This window comes from Maniola hyperantus, chromosome 6, assembly GCF_902806685.2.
Source record: "Maniola hyperantus chromosome 6, iAphHyp1.2, whole genome shotgun sequence".
Taxonomy (NCBI): Eukaryota; Metazoa; Arthropoda; class Insecta; order Lepidoptera; family Nymphalidae; genus Maniola; species Maniola hyperantus.
In genome coordinates, this window is record NC_048541.1 from 8,796,882 (window position 1) to 8,815,974 (window position 19,093).

Consider the following 19,093-nt stretch of genomic DNA (forward strand, 5'->3'; position numbering starts at 1 on the left):
TCTGAATCTTATGCGTCATGTAACTTAAAAATTCAAATAACTAATATGTGTTATTTTTTTAAGAATCCAACAAGAGCTCTCGACTCTAGCTAGCAGTTGTAGTTTAAGTAATCATTTTTATTCAAATGGTCAAATATATCGTTTGATTTTTTAAGCACAAGCTTATAATGTTGTTATAATTTTTTTATTATTATCACCGTGTAGCCTTTGTCGCTCATTCATGTGAGTACAGTGTTGTTTTATGTTTTTTCTAGCAACAGTAGTTAATCTAGTTTATTGACATCCTGAGATGCTGCAACCTGTTTCATTTCACACAGTGTTGACAGTATTCAGTTATACGTTCGCCATTAGTGCCTGCTTCGGCCGTTAACTGTGTAAATATTCATCCACAAGTAATACCGGCTTAGAAATTCAACCGACGACGCGAAGGATAACCAATGACCCAACACCCTATCATTTATTTGCGCAGGTCAACCGTAAAATAACGCTTTCTGCAATTATTTAAGTTTCCCAACTAAGCTGCCTTTAAGCCTTGACTTTAATATAACGCTTTTATTAACCTTGTAGGTACTAGGTATACCAACCTATATAATTACGGGAAAATAATTTGATTTATTATAGATACCGAAAAAGGTCGATACATTTAAATGTCAATATTTAAAATTACATAATTATCTACGATTTTTCCGAAACAATGCGACGTCGTCGATTAGAAAGTCCGCCCCTGTTTACCCCTGGGTCAAAGGTGCCCATCAAGCTGGCAGCATTGCCACGCTGAATGGCGCTGAACAACCTTTGGACTAGGTACCTAGACCACAGAGTGCGGATCAAATTCCGTAGCTTTATCTCTTTTTATAAACTTTGTTATAGTAGTGGCAAGTAAGTAACTTTTAACGTTTTAAATAAAATCACATATAGTACAGGCCTAATTCCTTTGTCTCTATTAAACTATATGAGTAAAAATGGTTCAATTATTTAGTGCACGCCACTGTAAATTCGATAGCAATTAAATCGAACTGTTGAACCGTAACATTTTTCTATTAACTTTATGTATGATTTAGGTATTACGCTGATTAATGCGTACAAATTGTGATATCCATTTAACGATATACCATGACATTTTGATTTACTAAATTGTAGCATGTAATAAATTGCGGGTTGTTTAAATGGTGCGGCGTAATACCGAAATCGAAACCAACCGTGTTTAATTGATAAAATATTACGCATGGAATTGTCCTTTAATAAATTTCACGGACCGCCAGCCAAGTATGGCCAAAAAATGGAGATGGGGCGAAATTTCAATGTATATTTCGATTAGAAAAGGGACCTAAATTCTTGCGGGAGAAAACTAATGTACTGCAACCATGAATTTGCGCTCCATTTCTTTTTGGCTCTACATTTTCTCATCTTATTATTTGACGCTCTAACATTACAACAGAGGGTTTTAAAGTATTGGTAGGTATCCATTTTACAACAAACTCATCCCTCCCATTATTTATAAAAGAGCAAATATCATATTTCTGCTGCTAGATGTATTTTATCTCGTAATAGTTGGGACTGCACATTTACTGCTTTTTTATTATAATGTGGCTTTCATTTTGAATGTAAAGGTAATTATATATGGGTTATAAACTTTTACAGCTTCAGTTTGTAAAGCTTTTACAATAATGACTGCACTAAGAAAACCCAGAGAGATGCGTCGAAAACAAGAAAATCTACAATGGAATAGGTATAAATCGATTATACTTTTTAACTTGTAAAAGAATACGCTACCTAGGTCCCACTGCATCATTCCTGTTATTAGTTTCGGTTAGGTAAGTGTTACCAATTTTTTTCTTAGTCATAAAAATCATTAAAAGGTTTGGTTGGGCCTGAAAAATATTTGAAAATCGATCGCTAAAATGAAAATGTTATCCGATCGCACCGTTCCCAGTTTTTGCTGCCTATATTAGTTGTCACTTGAATCTGATATGAGGGTGGGTAGGGAATGTGATAAAATTTTTCAATCAGGGAACCTCCGAAAAATATTTACAGTGTAACCGGAGGCAGCAGGGAGGACAATATTGTGGAAGGATGCGAGAGGCGCCCACGGCGTCGGCACGGGCCTTCCGCTTCTTTGTGCCACTGCCGAAATAATATTGAACTCGGGGTGAAATACGACCGGCCGGCGACTGGGGACTCGCTTGTGAAACCGTTTTTCCGTTTCGCTGAACAATGGCAAGCGTTTAGTTAAGACTTGCGTTCCGCGCCCGGCCGAGACACCGCACCGCACCGCTGATGGTTATCTAAAAAATACAGTCTGCTTATAATTTAAAATGCTTCCCAACTCCTCCTTTGTTTATCACACCCTTTTTATAAGCGAAAATTGCTCTACGTTTCCATTTAAGAATATACTATTGCTAAATTATTCTTTCTTAGAATGCTTTTTTCACCGACAATTAAGAACATTTCACTAAAGGAAGGTTTCATGCAAAGCAGGGGCGAGTCAACTATTCTTGTAGTAAAAATAATTCCTAAATCCTAGGGACCTAGATAGTGAAATACGAAGCACTTAAAGTTCTATAGTTTAACTCGTATCTCTTTAGCCTAGTGCACGCCATTCTTCTTGAATCTATTGCCACGTTAAATTTGCATTCCGTTGGCATTACCATAATAATATCTTCAAACGACAACTCCGTAATAAAAGGTTATCGCCATCGCATACGGGCTCTCCGTTAGGTATGGAAATTGGAAATGTTCGTCCCTTGCTCAGGCATCGCTTGGCTAATGGAAAATTGTTTATCGCTATCGGGGCTCTGCGCGTGAGCAGGATTATACACCTATTTCCTATTTCTATTAAGTAGTACTTAGTAGAGACTTGGAACAAAATCTACTTAATCAGTATCCTTATTATAAATGCGAAAGTGTGCTTGTTTGTTGGTTTGTCCTTCAATCACGTCGCAACGGTGCAACGGTTTGACGTGATTTTTAAATGGGTATAGATAAAGACCTGGAGAGTGACATAGGCTACTTTTTATCCCGGAAAATCAAAGAGTTCCCACGGGATTTTTAAAAAACCTTATTCCACGCGGACGAAGTCGCGGGCATCAGTTCAGGCATCTATATTTTGTTAAACGAGAAAAGCGGCTTTGTTCGTGTGTATTTTTTTCAAAAATGCTATTGTTGGTCCTTAATTCTTGATGTTCTGGGATGAAAAATATCCTATTTCCCATGTCTGTCTCCAAGATGCATACTCTCTGTAAATTTCGTCATGATCAATTTCCTCAAATCTCAGCCGTGAAAGGGAAAGAGATCTTTCGCATTTGAAATGTAAGATCATAATGTTCTGGTGCTCGGGCACTAATAATAACGGTTACTAGGTACTGTTGTATTGACTGTTTTTAAGGCTAACATGGGTTTTGCATTTCCTAGTTTATAGGTACGTGCGGGTCCCCCGCCTGCGAGTGGGCGGTAATTGGACGCTTATTCAGTATCACTTCCATTCATTCTCGTGATAATACTGCCCGAAGCCTGCGCAGCGTGAGATTATGCTCTTATACTAGGTTCCTTGTGGGTTCTAATTCAAAACCTGAATTTTCACTCAAATGCTAGATCTAAATCGAACTTGAAATTATTTATGACTAATCATCAGATACCTGCTGAAAGGATTGGTATTTATAAAACGAGTAAATATTTGTTGATTAAGTTAAATAGATAAATTAGTGATTGCAAAGTGTGAACCAACGTAACAGGGAAGGCACTAGCTCCCATGACACAGTTCTTACTTCTTTGGGAGCTAGTGGTCAAAATTTTTGTGACCATTATTTTTGCAAATAAAGATTATTTATTTGTTTTACTTATCTTGAAAATCTTAACTACAAGTTAATGCCCGCGACTTTGTCCGTTTGTTGTACCTTTTAATTCTGGAAATTTTGAATTCCCAGAATACAAAGTTATTCATCAGGTCGAAATGGCAATCGGGGTATGAGGCGGAGGCTCGCCCATACTAGGTTAGCGCGAGGGCTGTGCGGGTGTGCGGGGCGTTCCCCGTCGCGTACCTACTGTACCTATACGTCTCTGGAATGTAAGCTATCTTACAGCAAATTCCGTTAAAATGTTAAAATCGGTTAAACCGAGGGGTTATGAACAGGTGTAACAGACAGACTGAAGACCACAATTTCGAATTTATTTGTATAAGATTGTATGATTTAGCCTGCTTACCTGTTCTTGAAAAAATCTGCACAACTACTTACCTACCCCTACTTACAATTTACAACCTATGAAAATAATATAATTCTAAATAGATGATATATATTTATGAAGCACCTAACGTAGCTATAATTTGTTAAAGTTTCCGTCGCAAGATGTATTTCTAGGAAAATGATGTTTGCTAAATATATCCGTGTGTGCGAACCTGCTAGCGAGAGGCACACTCTCCCATTCATGAATCAACTTCAGCATTACCTAACCGAACTCGAAACGAGTAAAACAAACATCGGTATGAGGGTTATTAATAAGAGAACCGGGTTCAACGTTTCCGAGAGAGCTAGATTTAAATACTGACATCTTGACTTGGATTGCACGAAATGCGAATTTATCGATACTCATTACCTACGCCTTAAACGAAAGTCGAAACCCAGCCGTCAGTTAACAATAGTTGAAATTTATGTACCATTATAAATATAATCCCACACACCCACCGCAACAAATCTAATAAGCTGCCATACGTTATATTACATTCTTTCCAATAAACGAAATCCCTAATTAGAGAGCCATTTTGACAAATGATTTTAATTAATCCAATGGGCGTCTTCACCCAACCGGCACCTTCGGAAGATACTCGTTCAAATGATTCTATTTATTGAAATGATTATTTTTATCTTATTTTATAACGAGATTTCTATCTTATACCGCAATGGCTTTCAAGTGTTACGTCAAACATCAACCACCACACCGTCTGGCCACCAGATGTAAAATGTTTAGAAAGATTGGTTATATGATAAAATAAATATTAAATTAGTGTTCCTGCAAGCGCTCTGTTTTGGCTCCCGTGATTGACGGATTCATAATTAAGTTTAAGTTCGCATAATATTATGATGATACCTTGATAGCCTAGTGGTTAAGACGTCCACCTCTTATTCTAGAGGTTAGGGGTTCGATCCCTGCCAAACACCTCTAATTTTTGGAGTACCTATGTACGTTTTAAGCAGAGTTTTCCATAATATTCGCAAAGGTCTGCCAATCCCCACTTGGCCAGCGTGGCGGACTATGGCCTAGCCCTAAACCCTTCTCGCTCGAAGAGGAGACCTGTACTCAGTAGTAGACCGGCAATGTGTTGATCATGATATTATTATGATGACTAAGCAGGTACAATAGCTTGTGACCACAAATATTCGCCGTAATTAAAAGTTACGTAAGTCCTATTGTTTTCATGCCGTGGGCGGTGTCGAAAGTTTTTCTTGTTTCGGTACTAAACGTTAACGTCGAGGGCGGAAATTGGCGGAACAGGGCAACGCTATTGTTACACATTTCGCTTTAAATTGAGGGGCTTTCTTAAATTTACACCCGTGACTTGCAGCGAGAGTCGGGGCCGGCGGGGACGGGGCTTGAATCGACTTACAAATTCTACTCGATCGATACCACTTACTATTTATGAATTCTCTTTGTATAAAGTTCTTAGGTTTTCCGTACCTCCTGTTATTTGATGTTATTATCGAACCTAGTTATTCTTTTGTGATGGAGAGATGTTTCCTCCCCATAATTAGTCACAGTAACGTTTTATCTTCTCAATGAATTCAATACAAAGAGCCGATTTAAACAATCAAACACTGCAATCACCATTGAATGCTGTACGCCAATCTGTTATTAAGATCCCTATTCAAATCGCACAGCAATTACTCTTACGATGCCGTACAACAATGTTTTAATACATGCATTTCGATAGCGTCTACGTATGTGTATGTCTGATTATTCAATTTTCATATTTAATTATCTCTATAATATAAAAATGAATCACTAAATGTGTTGCTCAAATGTGTCAATAATGTTCTGGAACATACACACATACCATAATATATTTTATTTAAAACGGTACATTTAATAAACATTGAGTTTATTTTTTAACTCGTTTTGGCTTACATACCTATTCTTTTTTCAATTTTCAATGCACATTCCACAGCCAATTTTGGCACAATCGTATATGGTCTGCGTGGCGGACTACCACCGCAGACCTATATTTAAGGGCACAATGCAATAAAATCACATCGCTGTCCGGTCGGACGCACGACTGTGCAAGATAAATGGACGGTACAGAACGACCGCGGCTGAGGAGACGCGTTCTCACGGCCCGTGCCTGCATTTTTCTCTTTTTGTTTTATCTGGTTTCCGAGTTAGAGGTCGGGCAGACCGCTTCTAAACTAGAATTGACCGCTGCACGCGCGATTATAACGATAAAAACTGTGCGACTCTGACCAGACACGGACGTCTAACGAGTTTCTACTCGTACCTGTCTGGAACACAGCGTCGCTGCTGTTTTTCCCCCTCATTCCTTTAACTATTTATGAAAACGATATTTGCCGTTAGTGTTCAATGGGGCTTTTGTTTAGCGTAATGGCGTATAAGGATCGTAATACGAGGATGTGTGTGGTGTACAAACGAGAGCGCTCGCGTTAATTAGACACGACTCTCGTGCTGCACAACACCTCATTATTTACCGCTTCATTAAGAGCTCACGACGAGAGCCTGTCAAAATCTTAACGAACACCCGTCCGTCCGCCGCTTGAAATATCGCGGCGATGTCCTACAATAGTCACTGTCGTCAGCTCCCTTAATTGTCTTAGTTTTTCTTCCCTTTGTCGTTTTATCTCTAGTGGTGAATGATTGAGTGAAATAGGAATATCATGATTCATGCAGCTCAAGTGTTAACCCTGCATATTTAACCGCCATCCCCACCCATAACATTTACAAAGTTTTGAAATAATAATTTAGCATGACCACATTATTATCGTAATAACAATAATGGCCGTCTCATTTAGGTAACGCGCGGAAATGATGATCTTGATCCAGTAATGGCACCCGAGAAGATTACAAGTACACACTATAAAAAAGTTAATAACTATTCACGTAACAAAATCAATTTCGGTTACAGTTGAATGGCCGCCATAAAATCAGTAGACTCAACGTTGAACGCTATTGATAAAGGCTTGTTAATAAAATACAATCAATAAGTAATCTTACAAGTTCACTAGTAGGTATAAAAAATGTATAGGTAGAGTTAGTTTATTTACTTCAAGAAATCATCTTCCATCTGCTATAATTGAGCATGATTAGGAGGAACTGTGTCTAGGAAAAGTAATAAAATTCCGTTATCCTTATCAAAACCGGATCCCTCAAAAGCAAATTACAGTCGAGATCGCTCTCGAGGCGAACCTTTTAGGAGTCAAGTTCTTTTGCTAAAACTGGACCAATTATTTTTATTTTTTGCTTATCCTTTTGTCTATGGTCATTATTATAGCGTCAGTTGGTAGGCGCACCGGATTTAACGCCATATGTTTTGGCTCCGGGGCTCGAATGCAGTCGTGACAGCGAACTTCGGCTAATTGATTAATGGTTTCTTGAGGCGGACATTTTCAAATGCCCGATTATCCTTTTTGTCGGGATCCCTGATAATGATACGTTTTGATTGCATTCAATATTTTACCATATGGTGAGGAACATTGATTCGCGCTGTAACAGTTGTTAAATCTTTTGGGTTCACCGGAACAGGTAGATCGTTCGGCCTTACAATACGCATCTATATTCTATTCCTATCCCTTGATTTCTAGGGGTGTGTGTTATATTATATGAACAGATGTTACATATTATTTTGACAAGATTTCATTTTATTATGACCTACTTGTCTAAGGTGGACGTTTGTTTGGTGGAACTTTGTTCACGTTGCACAGGTGTACCTATATTCGTGCACCTGATACCCTAAGTAAGCTAGTTACGCAAATCTTTCAGCAATGCTCATGCACCGTTTATTTTCCACAGGATGGGCGGCACGGGCATGTCGAGTGGGATGGGCGGGGGCACGCTGGGTCATTGCCAGCTCGCGAACCAGCCTCTAGTGATGCCCGTGTTCCCACTGCGAGCCAGCCAGCCTAGCCCAGTGCCCGTCTACTCTCCCTCCCGCTTCCACATCGACAAACGATGTCAACATCGATGCACGTGGAAGTGTTTGGCCATAGCTATGATATGCCTCTGCGTTATCCTAGCGGCCATGCTTGCCTATTTTATAGGTAAGTTTTACTTCATACATATAATTTTGTTTCAGAATTCCAAAGAAATGAACGCAAAGGATAGCCAATGGTGCTAATTCTGTTGTACTCAATCTCTAAACTTTACTGGTCTAAATCTAGAGTCATCATACTTTTCCGAAGAGAGCATTGTGAAAGATGACAATACATTTAGACCTGTCATATTAAACTGCAATCTAGCAAGGCTTAGAGATTATGAACAATATAATCAACACTGTTATACATAGTGCAAGGGTGTACCTCAAATTAAACTAACTAGGTAAAGCAGAACGTCTATGTTCTGGAAACCTACACATACGAGCACCTATATTATTTTTCGGTACATCAAAAGGAAAAGAAAAAAATAACCCTTATAGGATCACTTCGTTATCTGTCTGTCTGTCCGCCGCCGGTCAGTCTATCTGTCTGCCTGTCAGTCTGTCTGTCGTGCCTGCCGAGAAACCTACAGGATCCTACAGAATCCACAGAGCCTACAGAATCATAAAATTTGGCAGGTAGGTAGGTTTTACAGCAAACATAAAGGGGGAAAATCTGTAAACCGCGAATTTGTGGTTAGATCACAAAAAAATATAATGTGTTCTCATGAACACATTTTTTTGTGTGTAGTTCATCTAGTATTTTCGATTTTCAAAGTAAGATAGCTATATCAAATGTGGTATCATATGAAAGGGCTTCACATGTACATTCTAAAACAGATTTTATTCATTTTTATGCATCATAGTTTTTAATTTATCGTGCAAAATGTCGGAAAAATACCCGAGTACGGAACCCTTGGTGCGAGAGTCTGACTTGTACTGGCCGGTTTTTATTAACTCTTAGAATAACCACCCGATTTATATTTATTAGTTGACCTTATGTACAACTCAAAGATTAACTATCGATTTACATGACAAATAACAAAAGTACGCAAGGAGATGTTGCTCAATATTTTAACAAGAATATTACATTTTATGGATCTGTTGTTACAATAAATGAACAACCATAAATTTTTAATTCGAAGCATAAATTGTATTGATTTTAGAGTTGATCAAGTTTTTTGACCTGTCTCGTCACTTACATTTTCTATTTATTTTATCGTAATCTTTAAACGTCATATTAAATTGTAGGTACTATAATATCACAGAATTTATGATGTTTCTTTATTGAGTTTAATTTTTATTTGAATTTTTGCGTTGAAACAACATTTTAATGTTGAAATTAGCAAACCTACCTACAGCAAATGTTTACGCGCACCTTGTGACTGGTTAAACTAGTTCCTCCCATTTCTTATAATATGCAATGAAGAAATACATAAACACAACTTTATATACATAATACTAAACAAAATATGAGATTGTTGATAGATATGTACCTACGCTATACGATTTATTCCATTCTAATACCAACAACTAATACCACTGGTATTTTTTTGAACTCATATTTATTTTCTATTCCAAACGGATAGATACCATTGCATTAACTAATACCAAAACAAGTTCAAAGATAAAAGGTAGAGTCAGTTAAAAAAGTTTTGTTTGTAATTTTAAGACTTTTGATTAGAAAAAAACAGGTACAGCCAAAAAAATAAATCAACTATTTTCAAGAAAGCGTCTAGTTCAATAATAAAATATGACTAATATCAAATTCACCCTTTCTAGCATATAAAAAAATTTGTAGCATTATTCACAACTACTCATACTCAAACCATTGTAAAAATATTGGAAAGAAAAGTTTTAGCGAGTATTACGATCACATAAAAAATACTTATTAGAAAACAATAATTTTGATTAGGTTTTACTGAGCTGACTGTACCAAATTCGAGTTTTTGGTATTCGTTTGGACATTAAATTTAATTACCTATTTAAAATCTTTAATCTCAATTATTAAGTTGTTGTATTAGAATGACACAACACAGATAAAATAAGCTCATTATTACAGTCTTTAGCTGTTCATAATAATTTTTCACACTACACTAGCGGCACGCTATGATGGCCGGTTTGACACATTACAATAGTGATGTGGAATGTCAATTTATTCTCGAACAAAAAACAATTAAGTTTTGTTTTTGTACCTGATTAAATAGGTTTAATAAAACAAAAATGTATATGTTTATTTAATTTATTTGAACGAACTGAATATTTGAACGAAAATGAATATACATACTTTATATGCACACAAGAAACATATGAATACAAAAGATACCGAAAAAGGTGCCACAAAAGGCCATAATTAATCAGATTCGTCCATACTACTATTTTCACTGTCGTCACTGCTATCATCACATACATTAATAATTATATGTTCGTTTTCTATAATATTATCTATTTTCACATCTCTTTCATAATCTTCCCTTATTAATTTAACAGTTCTATTCACAACCTTTTCCCAGTCTCCTTTAGTCACATGTTCACAAGCTTCTTCTAATAATTTTAGCATTTTTTTTGTGGTAAATGGGGGTTCTGTATTGTGTCTTGCAGCATATCCCTTAATTTGAGCCCACACCAACTCAATCGCATTATACTCACAATGGTAAGGCGGTAACCGTATAACTCTGTGCCCATGTTCTAATGCTATTTCGTCAATGACGTATCGGATCTTGGTTGGTTTGTTTTCTTTTAAAAGACGTACTAATTCCGCTTTTAACATATTCATGTTTGCATCTACGCCATTTTTACGAAGCCATGCGACGATATCAGCTTTCTTTTGGGATTGGGCAGGTGGCTTGTCAATTTGCATCGAGTGGTATGGGGCGTTGTCCATAATTATAATAGATGGTTCAGGGAGGCTACACAACATTGAGGTAAACCATTCAGTAAACTTTTCTCCATTCATGTCTTCATGATAGTCTCCAGTGGTTTTTGACGCAAAAGCCATGAGAGAACCTTCGACAAACCCGTTGATGGTTCCGGCGTGACAAATTATAAGTCGCGATCCTTTTCCTACAGGAACTTTGGAAGTAGATGCTGCTGTGTCATCGTTCCAAGAACGGCCTACAGTATGGTTAGCATTAAGCCATGTTTCATCCAAGAACACAACATTTTGCCAATTTTTGATTTCTTTCACTTGCCGTAAAAAGTATACCTTGCCATCGCTATATCAAATCTTTCCATCAATATTTTGCGTTTGTTACATTTTTTGTATCGAAATCCAATGGTCTTCAAAATCTTCGTTAAAGAACTTTCCCCACCGAAGAATAATCCAGCTTCCTTCAGTGAATGCACCAACTTTTTTCTTGTTGGATACTCCTTCTGTAAATAGTAGCCGTAAACATGTCTTCGGATAGCATCGGCATCAAAGCTATCGATGCCTACGACTGGTTTTGCTCGTTTTCTCTTTTTTGGTGTGTGAAGTTTATTTTCTTCTGTGCCAGTCTCGCCATATTTTTTTTTAGTTATCCGTCTAACAGTTCGTTGTCCAATATTAAGCGCATCAGCTACGCGTTCAACCACTGACGTTATAGGTAAAATTGGCCCTCCATTTTGAGCTTCACGATCGAAATAGTTACGAAGGCGTATTAGGAACTCACGTGTCTGACTATTTAGAACAGTTCTCTGCGTACGTTCGGTCATATCGACGAAATCCACAACAAAGGGCTTGAACAGAGTCCAAATTAACGAGCAAGGGTCAACAGTAATGCAGTATCAATATTTGAAATCCAAAGCCAGGTCAAAACTATATCACAATCGCATTGCACTGACAGTTTATACTTTTCGAAGCAACGTCAATTCGAAACTGCTTTGTTTTGCATTGAGCATTGACGCGAGTTTGCCGGAGGTAGTAGTTGTGCTAGCCAGCGATCCTATGTGACGATCGTATTAGATTCCATTTTTAAAAATTTATTGATATTTTTTTGCGATTTCAGAGGTTTGTCCACATAGTGAAAATTGTTCATATTCACAAGTACATTCACCCCTTAAATGGTGCAAACTGATTTTTCTACACTTGTATACATTTAAGAAATCAATTTAATAAATAAATTTTGAGTCCTAAACCTAAAACTACATTCGATAAAATTTATGAATCTCTGCACATCACTATCGTCAATAAAGTAATACAATTATTTCCTTCAAAGTCGTTATCAATTAATACGGAACTTCATGAGCGGACAAACGTCAAACCGGCCATCATAGCGTGCCGCTAGTTTAATGACTAGTATACTTATATTTGGCTTAATACACACTTTTTCATAGTCAAAACCGTTTATAGCAATATGATTTATAATGAAGTAAAGACTATATTGTCCAAAATGCAAGTCCCAGCTTTTTGTAGTATAAAGGCTTAATACCAGTTATTACAACTATGTACTGCCTTTTGCGATCTAATAATCATGGTCCAATCAATGTTATTATAACAAATTTTGACTGTACCTACTTACCTATTAAAGTGAAAACTTTTATTACGGAACTCCGAAAACAGCATGAAACGATGTCAATGAGTTTGTTAAAACAAAACATAAAATGCATAAATATTATATTTCTAATATATCATCGTTCATAAACACAGCGGGATGCCTGAATCGTTCGTTAGAGAGCATTTTATTAACTCGCCCGGAATGCAGTTTTAGATTGTTACTGACATCACAATTTTTCATTATTTAAATAAACTTACTTTGTGATGATAGAACTAAAACCGTGAACATATCTAGATAAAATATGTAGTTCAATTAAAACTGAATTGGTACGTGAACTGCAAATATGGACAAGTGCCCGGAAAAAAAATTATACAGAACAATAATTCTACTGCACTACGGCATATCCCACTTAGCAATAAACACTTTGTAGTATTTATCTCTAGGTTTCCTCAATACAATAATCTAAATATACATAAAAAGAAAAAGGACCTACTGACTGACTAGCGCATCTATCAACGCACAGTTCAAACAAGGCTCAAACTACTAAACTGAAATTTGGCTTTTTTACAGATGGCATGCAGGCTATTATGACGTAGACAATAGACATCCGCTAAGGATTCTTAAAAAATTCAATATAAGGATATAGGGGTTTTAAAGAGTTAGTCCACGCGGATGAAGACGCGGGCATAAGCTTAATAGGCAATATCAAAAAAACGACGATACATTTAGATGAAAAAATTGCGCAATACAACTACAAGATGAGGATTTGCATTTAATTCTGATAAAAAATACGATGTTGCGACCAGGGGAGACTACAACTTTAAAAACTTCGTCAAAATAGCAATGTTTAAAAGTAATGTTAGAAATGTAGGAACGTTGAATTCGCCAAGTGAACTTTCCCGTAACTAGCACACGAGGAACTAACGACGATAAGCTTTCAAATCAATCGAAACTTTGCTCATGTTTAAATAGTATAACTCTTACAGCTGCACTCAGAGACGCTTAATCGTTACTTAAGTTTAGTTAAAACGAGACAGAGCTATATCTCTCACATAAATTTGTCTCGTTTTAACTCAATCTTAAGTAACGATTAGCGAATCTGAGTACGGCTGTTAATGTAGCTGGCCATGGCCATTGGCCATGCGTTTATTGTAGAGAGGATATTTATGTCTACATCACAAATATTACATATGCGAAAGTGTGTCTGTCTGTCTGTCTACAAGCTTTTAACGACCAATCATCTGTTTAACCAATTTTGACGAAATTTAGTACAGAGATAGCTTGAATCACGAGGAACGACATAAGCTACTTTTATCCTAGAATATCAAAAAGTTATCCCACGGGATTTCAAAAACCGAAACTTACGCAGACGAAGTCACGGGCATCATCTAACAATAATATAGTACAGTAGTAAGTACATACCTAACTTAAGCAGAAGATGAAAATAATTTAGACTCTTATGCGGTCATCGGTCCACATCGGTCATTACCAACTGACACCATTATATTGATGAATTTTTATTAGCTCATCAATTCTTATTTAGCTCTAAAAATACGTGTACCTATTGGTTCGTTACACATCACGACTTTATAAACATAGAAACTTCAAATTGTATGTCTGATTCTATTGATTCGCAGCTTTGAATTATAACAAAAGGAAACTTTTGTTGCTGCAATTTGAAAGCTTCAACATCAATCGTCAGAGTAAATGTTGGTATAAAATCAATAATAATAATTAACGCCTATGTTCGGTCAAATAGAACTTCAGTTTTAGTTGGTAGGTACATTTTTAGGGTTCCGTACCTCAAAAGGAAAAACGAAACCTTTATAGGATCACTTTGTTGTCTGTCTGTCGGTCTGTCAAGAAACCTACAGGGTACTTCCCGTTGACCTATAGAATCATGAAATTTGGCAGTTAGGCAAGCAGACATTAGGGGAAAAGTCTGAAAATCATGAATTTGTGGTTACATCACACAAAAAAATTAAATGTGGCAATTTTCGAAGTAAGATAACTATATCAAGTGGGGTATCATAATATGAAAGGCTTCACCTGCGCATTCTAAAACAGAATTTTATTTATTTTATGCATCATAGTTTTGAATTATCGTGCAAAATGTCGAAAAATACGACTGTAGTACGGAACCCTCGTTGCGCGAGCCTGAGTTGCACTTGGCCGGTTTTTTTAAATCAAAAGTACCGCTTTGGACTGTGTGCAAACAACGTCATTACACAATTAAATGTTATTATTAATGAAGCTGGTGGGGTTGTAAGTGACAATTAAACTAAATTTCGTGAGAGACTCTTCACCGAACACGCGTTGTTGGCAACATTCCTACTGTTACGAACTTTTCTTTACACATAATTTGGAGACTTAAAGGACGTCCAGTAAACTAAACTAAATTGATAGAAATTTCACATTACAATAGGTAGGGAGCATTGTGAACAGGATAGCATTACTTTTACGGCTGTAAATTAAATTTATTTATGTCAACCAACGGTGGACGGACGACATCAGACGAGTCGCTGAATTCAGGCGCCGCAAGACCGTGGCGTGTGGAAGTCCCTACAAGAGACCTATGTCCAGCAGTGGACGTCAATCGGTTGATGATGATGATGTCAACTAAAATAGTCTCTAACTACTCTGTACCTAAGCTATTAACTAAATAAGATCAATTTACTTTGAATGATTTGAAGTTTGGCTTCCTGGTTCGTCATGTTTATTATTTAACGTGAATACTGAAAAGTCGAATAAAAATCTTAGTGACTCTTTTCAATGACGTAAAACACTATATTAAAATATTATTATATTTTATTCAATCCTATGCAAGACTGGTTACTGTTTTCGTAACAAAAACAAACGTCTTCCGTTGCGAACTCTCTTATATTTTATAAAAGATAATAAATCTCATTTTCTTTACCCCTACATATCCATGTATCTTGTAATATGTACCCAGAAACTCATATTGATTAAAATCCTATACCTAGTTGTACTTTCATTTAAAGCTGAGTGTACCCCGCGGCGGTGGATTTCCTCCAATAAGGGACAGATTTAATCTTTTCTGATTGGAAATTTATCCAAAAGGAGCGCTGGATTACATAATGTGGCGCGTTGGTTGCCTTGCAGCTATATTCTGCAAATACTGCATCTTTGTTTAATCAATTTTTATAAATCTCTCTTTCTAATGCCACAAACTAGCCATATAACCACTGACCTCTACTAATACAAGTACGCTGGACCCGCGATTGCCGACCTGTTTTTGACACAACTTCATTTTCGCCATTTTAGCGCTAATACTCGATGAAGTAGTGAGCGTCACGTGAGCGTACTCTGATCGAAACAAAATTTTGGTGTTATAGTGTCAAGTCCATAGACAATAGAAAATATTTCTTCATCCTGTCAAAAACACTCTTCTTCACTCAGTAAACATCGATGATACTACAATAAAAGGCCATCAATAAAATTAATTCGAATAACTTTTTCTGTATGCAAATGAATTGATCAAACATTTCTTGCACCGAAAACATCGACCGGTCGGCGTTCATCATTCTTTGTTTAGATCTCGCAACCGACATTCACGGAGAGGGCCATAAAAAAATAAACAAACATCAGAAAAATATAAATGATGCGACTAACCTGAGGCAGCGCGGTGCGTGCCTCGGGCCCTCGCTCCTGTGTTAGCGAGGTTATAAATTATCTTATGCCTCTACGTCCCGTATAATTTTACTACAGATATATCAGCCAATTGCAATCTCAGCTCATGTCCAAAAGGATTTATATTAATGTTTATGAAAAATATAATTTTTTTTTAATTTGAATCCTTTAGTCCGTGACAGGTCGAGATGGCAATCGGGGTATGAGGCGGTAGGACGCCCCGCATACCCGTGCTTGTGCGGGTGTGCGGGGCGTTCCCTCCCCGATTGCAATCTCGACCTGTCGCGTACTATATACTTACTATATATATACTATACCTACTATTCGTCCAACAAAATTAAGCCATATAAAAAGTCCTGACCCACAGGCACTCACTGACTGACTCATCAACGCACGGCAACCATTGGACCTAGAAAACTGAAATTTTGCATAAAAAAGAAATAAATCCGGATTTTTTGAAATCTCCTCGGGTAGGGAATAAAGAGAAGTTACATTTTCACCGACCGAAGCCGCGGGCGATTTCTAGTATAGTATATGCATGCACTTCAATCATTAAACCAGTTCGTCCACTGCTGGACGTAGGCCTTCCCAAGAGCACGCCACCACTCACGATCCTCCGCATTTCGTCATCCACCCACTTCATACTAATACATACCCTTACCTACTTCTACATGTAATCATTTACTTTTGTTAAAGTATTTACCTAAAGCTAAATCCAATAACAATATTTTAATATAATCGTAATACACTAATAAATATTAGGGGTTATTAATTAACTAAATGAGCTTGTAGTAAAAACCAAAATTATTTAAAATTTTCATTAAATTCGTTTGATGTGGTTGCATTATTCACCGATATTTCTGAAAATCCATTCAATCGCTCGTCCACAAGCTGTTGAAATAAAACTCTACCGCAGACACATTTAAGCGATCGCAAAAATAGCATCAAAGTAGACACGACCAACCAAAAGATAACTGCATTTAACCTACTTACAGATCACGCATTGATCGTGTAGCCACGACGCAGCTCTAAAGTTACTATGACAACTTAGTGAAAAGTGCTGTTTTCTTCAGAAAAGGTTTTAAAAAACCTTTGTTCCAACCGTTATATTTAACGGCTTCAGAACAATAAAAAATTAAATATCTTTTCGGTAAAAGAATGTAATAAATGTAGATTAGAGAGAACTACCTACTTTCCAACTCAGGAAAATAAAATAAATGGTCTGATTCAGTTCAGCTGTACACCACATCGACGAAAAGTGTCATTATAAAATGAAAAAGTTTAAAACTATCGACAGACGAGAGCTATGATATGAAACATTTTCTTGTAAAAAGTGATGAACATCAAAGAGCTCTAGTTATTTATTTTTTGTACCTCGGGGCTGTGTCATGACGCATGCGTATACATACGGAATGTAAATTTTTGTAGTTACCATACGATATTGGAAAAAAAGTATGTATAGAGTTGGACACACTGGAGGTATTAATCTGTGATTCTATCAGGACATACCTTAGACATAGGTACCAGTTATACGGCAGCGACTGCTAGGCAATGTATCCATCACGGTTTCTAGAAGTTGCAATGTTGTAGAACGTCACACGAACTGGGCTCCGCGCGATTTTCCCCGCAGAATTCTTTGGTAGGTATGAATCTGATTGCGAATATTGACCGCAAATTCGTGAGGCTTTTCCGTGTCTAAGGGTAACCTCTGTGCAAAATTTCTTTCTTCTGGCTTTCTAGGTCCAAGGCTTTGGGCTGGCATTGATGAGTCAGTCAGTGAGTAAGTCAGGACTTTTATTTTTACTGTACCGTACCCGGCAGAAAATATTGTACATCGACCTTTAGAAAGAGATTTTGTAGAGCATTGTCTCTGTTGTTGAGACCGACAAAACGTTACATAGGTATGAGTGATAGAGACAATGCTCTACGAAGCTGAAACCTCTTTTTAATAGTCGATGTACAATATTTCCTGCCGGCTACTCTCCGATATTATGCCTAGCATACCATGAAAGGTAAGCATTTCAAAGTTATTTGAGTGATTGTATACCTCTTTAAATATCTTATAGTCTATTATTTTGTTGTATAACGTGGACTAAGTATTCATATTTGTATATATTTCTGTGCACGCGAATCGAATCACATAACATACTCGAAAAATATGTATCTAGCTACAGCACGCCATTTATGTCGAAATCGCCCTATAATGCCATGTAATATTTCATTTTTATTTCTCCTTTCCATTGTGCCACATCTTGGTACAGAACAGTGGCCTTATACGTTGTAGAACGATACAATAACTAGCTCGTATAGTGCAATAATAGTAGATATACAGTCTTTGTAACAGATAACGTTTTGCCTTTTGTGTAGATTTTTTGTAAATAGGTGCCTATTGAACTTTAAAATAGTCCTAAAGAAGGACACATATTTTGTTAACAAGTTATTATTTTACAACCAGTGAACATTATTTTACATTGAAAGTATGTGACCATATCATACTATTGAAAATGTTATAAAGTCATGTATTTTATTGCATGGTTAAGACTCTAGATTCATCTTTAGTGTTAGGTGCATGTTATTTTTATTTTCTTATCACTAGTCACCCATAATATAAATGCGAAAGTGTGTTTGTTTGTTGGTTTATTGGTTTGTCCTTCAATCACGCCACAACGGAGCAACGAATCGGCGTGATATTTTGCATGGGTATAGTTAAATACCTGGGGAGTGAAATAGGCTACTTTTTGTCCCGGAAAATCAAACAGTTCCCACGCGATTTTTAAAACCTAAATCCACGCGGATGAAGTTGCGGGCATCCTCTAGTTTTCCATATAACAGAAAT

At 36.8% G+C, this 19,093-nt stretch overlaps 1 protein-coding gene across 11 annotated transcripts in view; it reads left to right on the forward strand.

The window, feature by feature from the left end:
• Nucleotides 1-19,093, forward strand: part of Ten-a (tenascin accessory) — a 411,424-nt gene that overhangs the window by 362,044 nt on the left and 30,287 nt on the right. For all 11 annotated transcript variants that reach the window (XM_069499423.1, XM_069499424.1, XM_069499425.1 and 8 more), the window contains one exon: nt 8,011-8,258. In XM_069499423.1, the coding sequence (XP_069355524.1) occupies nt 8,011-8,258 (248 nt within the window). The remainder of the gene's footprint in view (nt 1-8,010; nt 8,259-19,093) is intronic.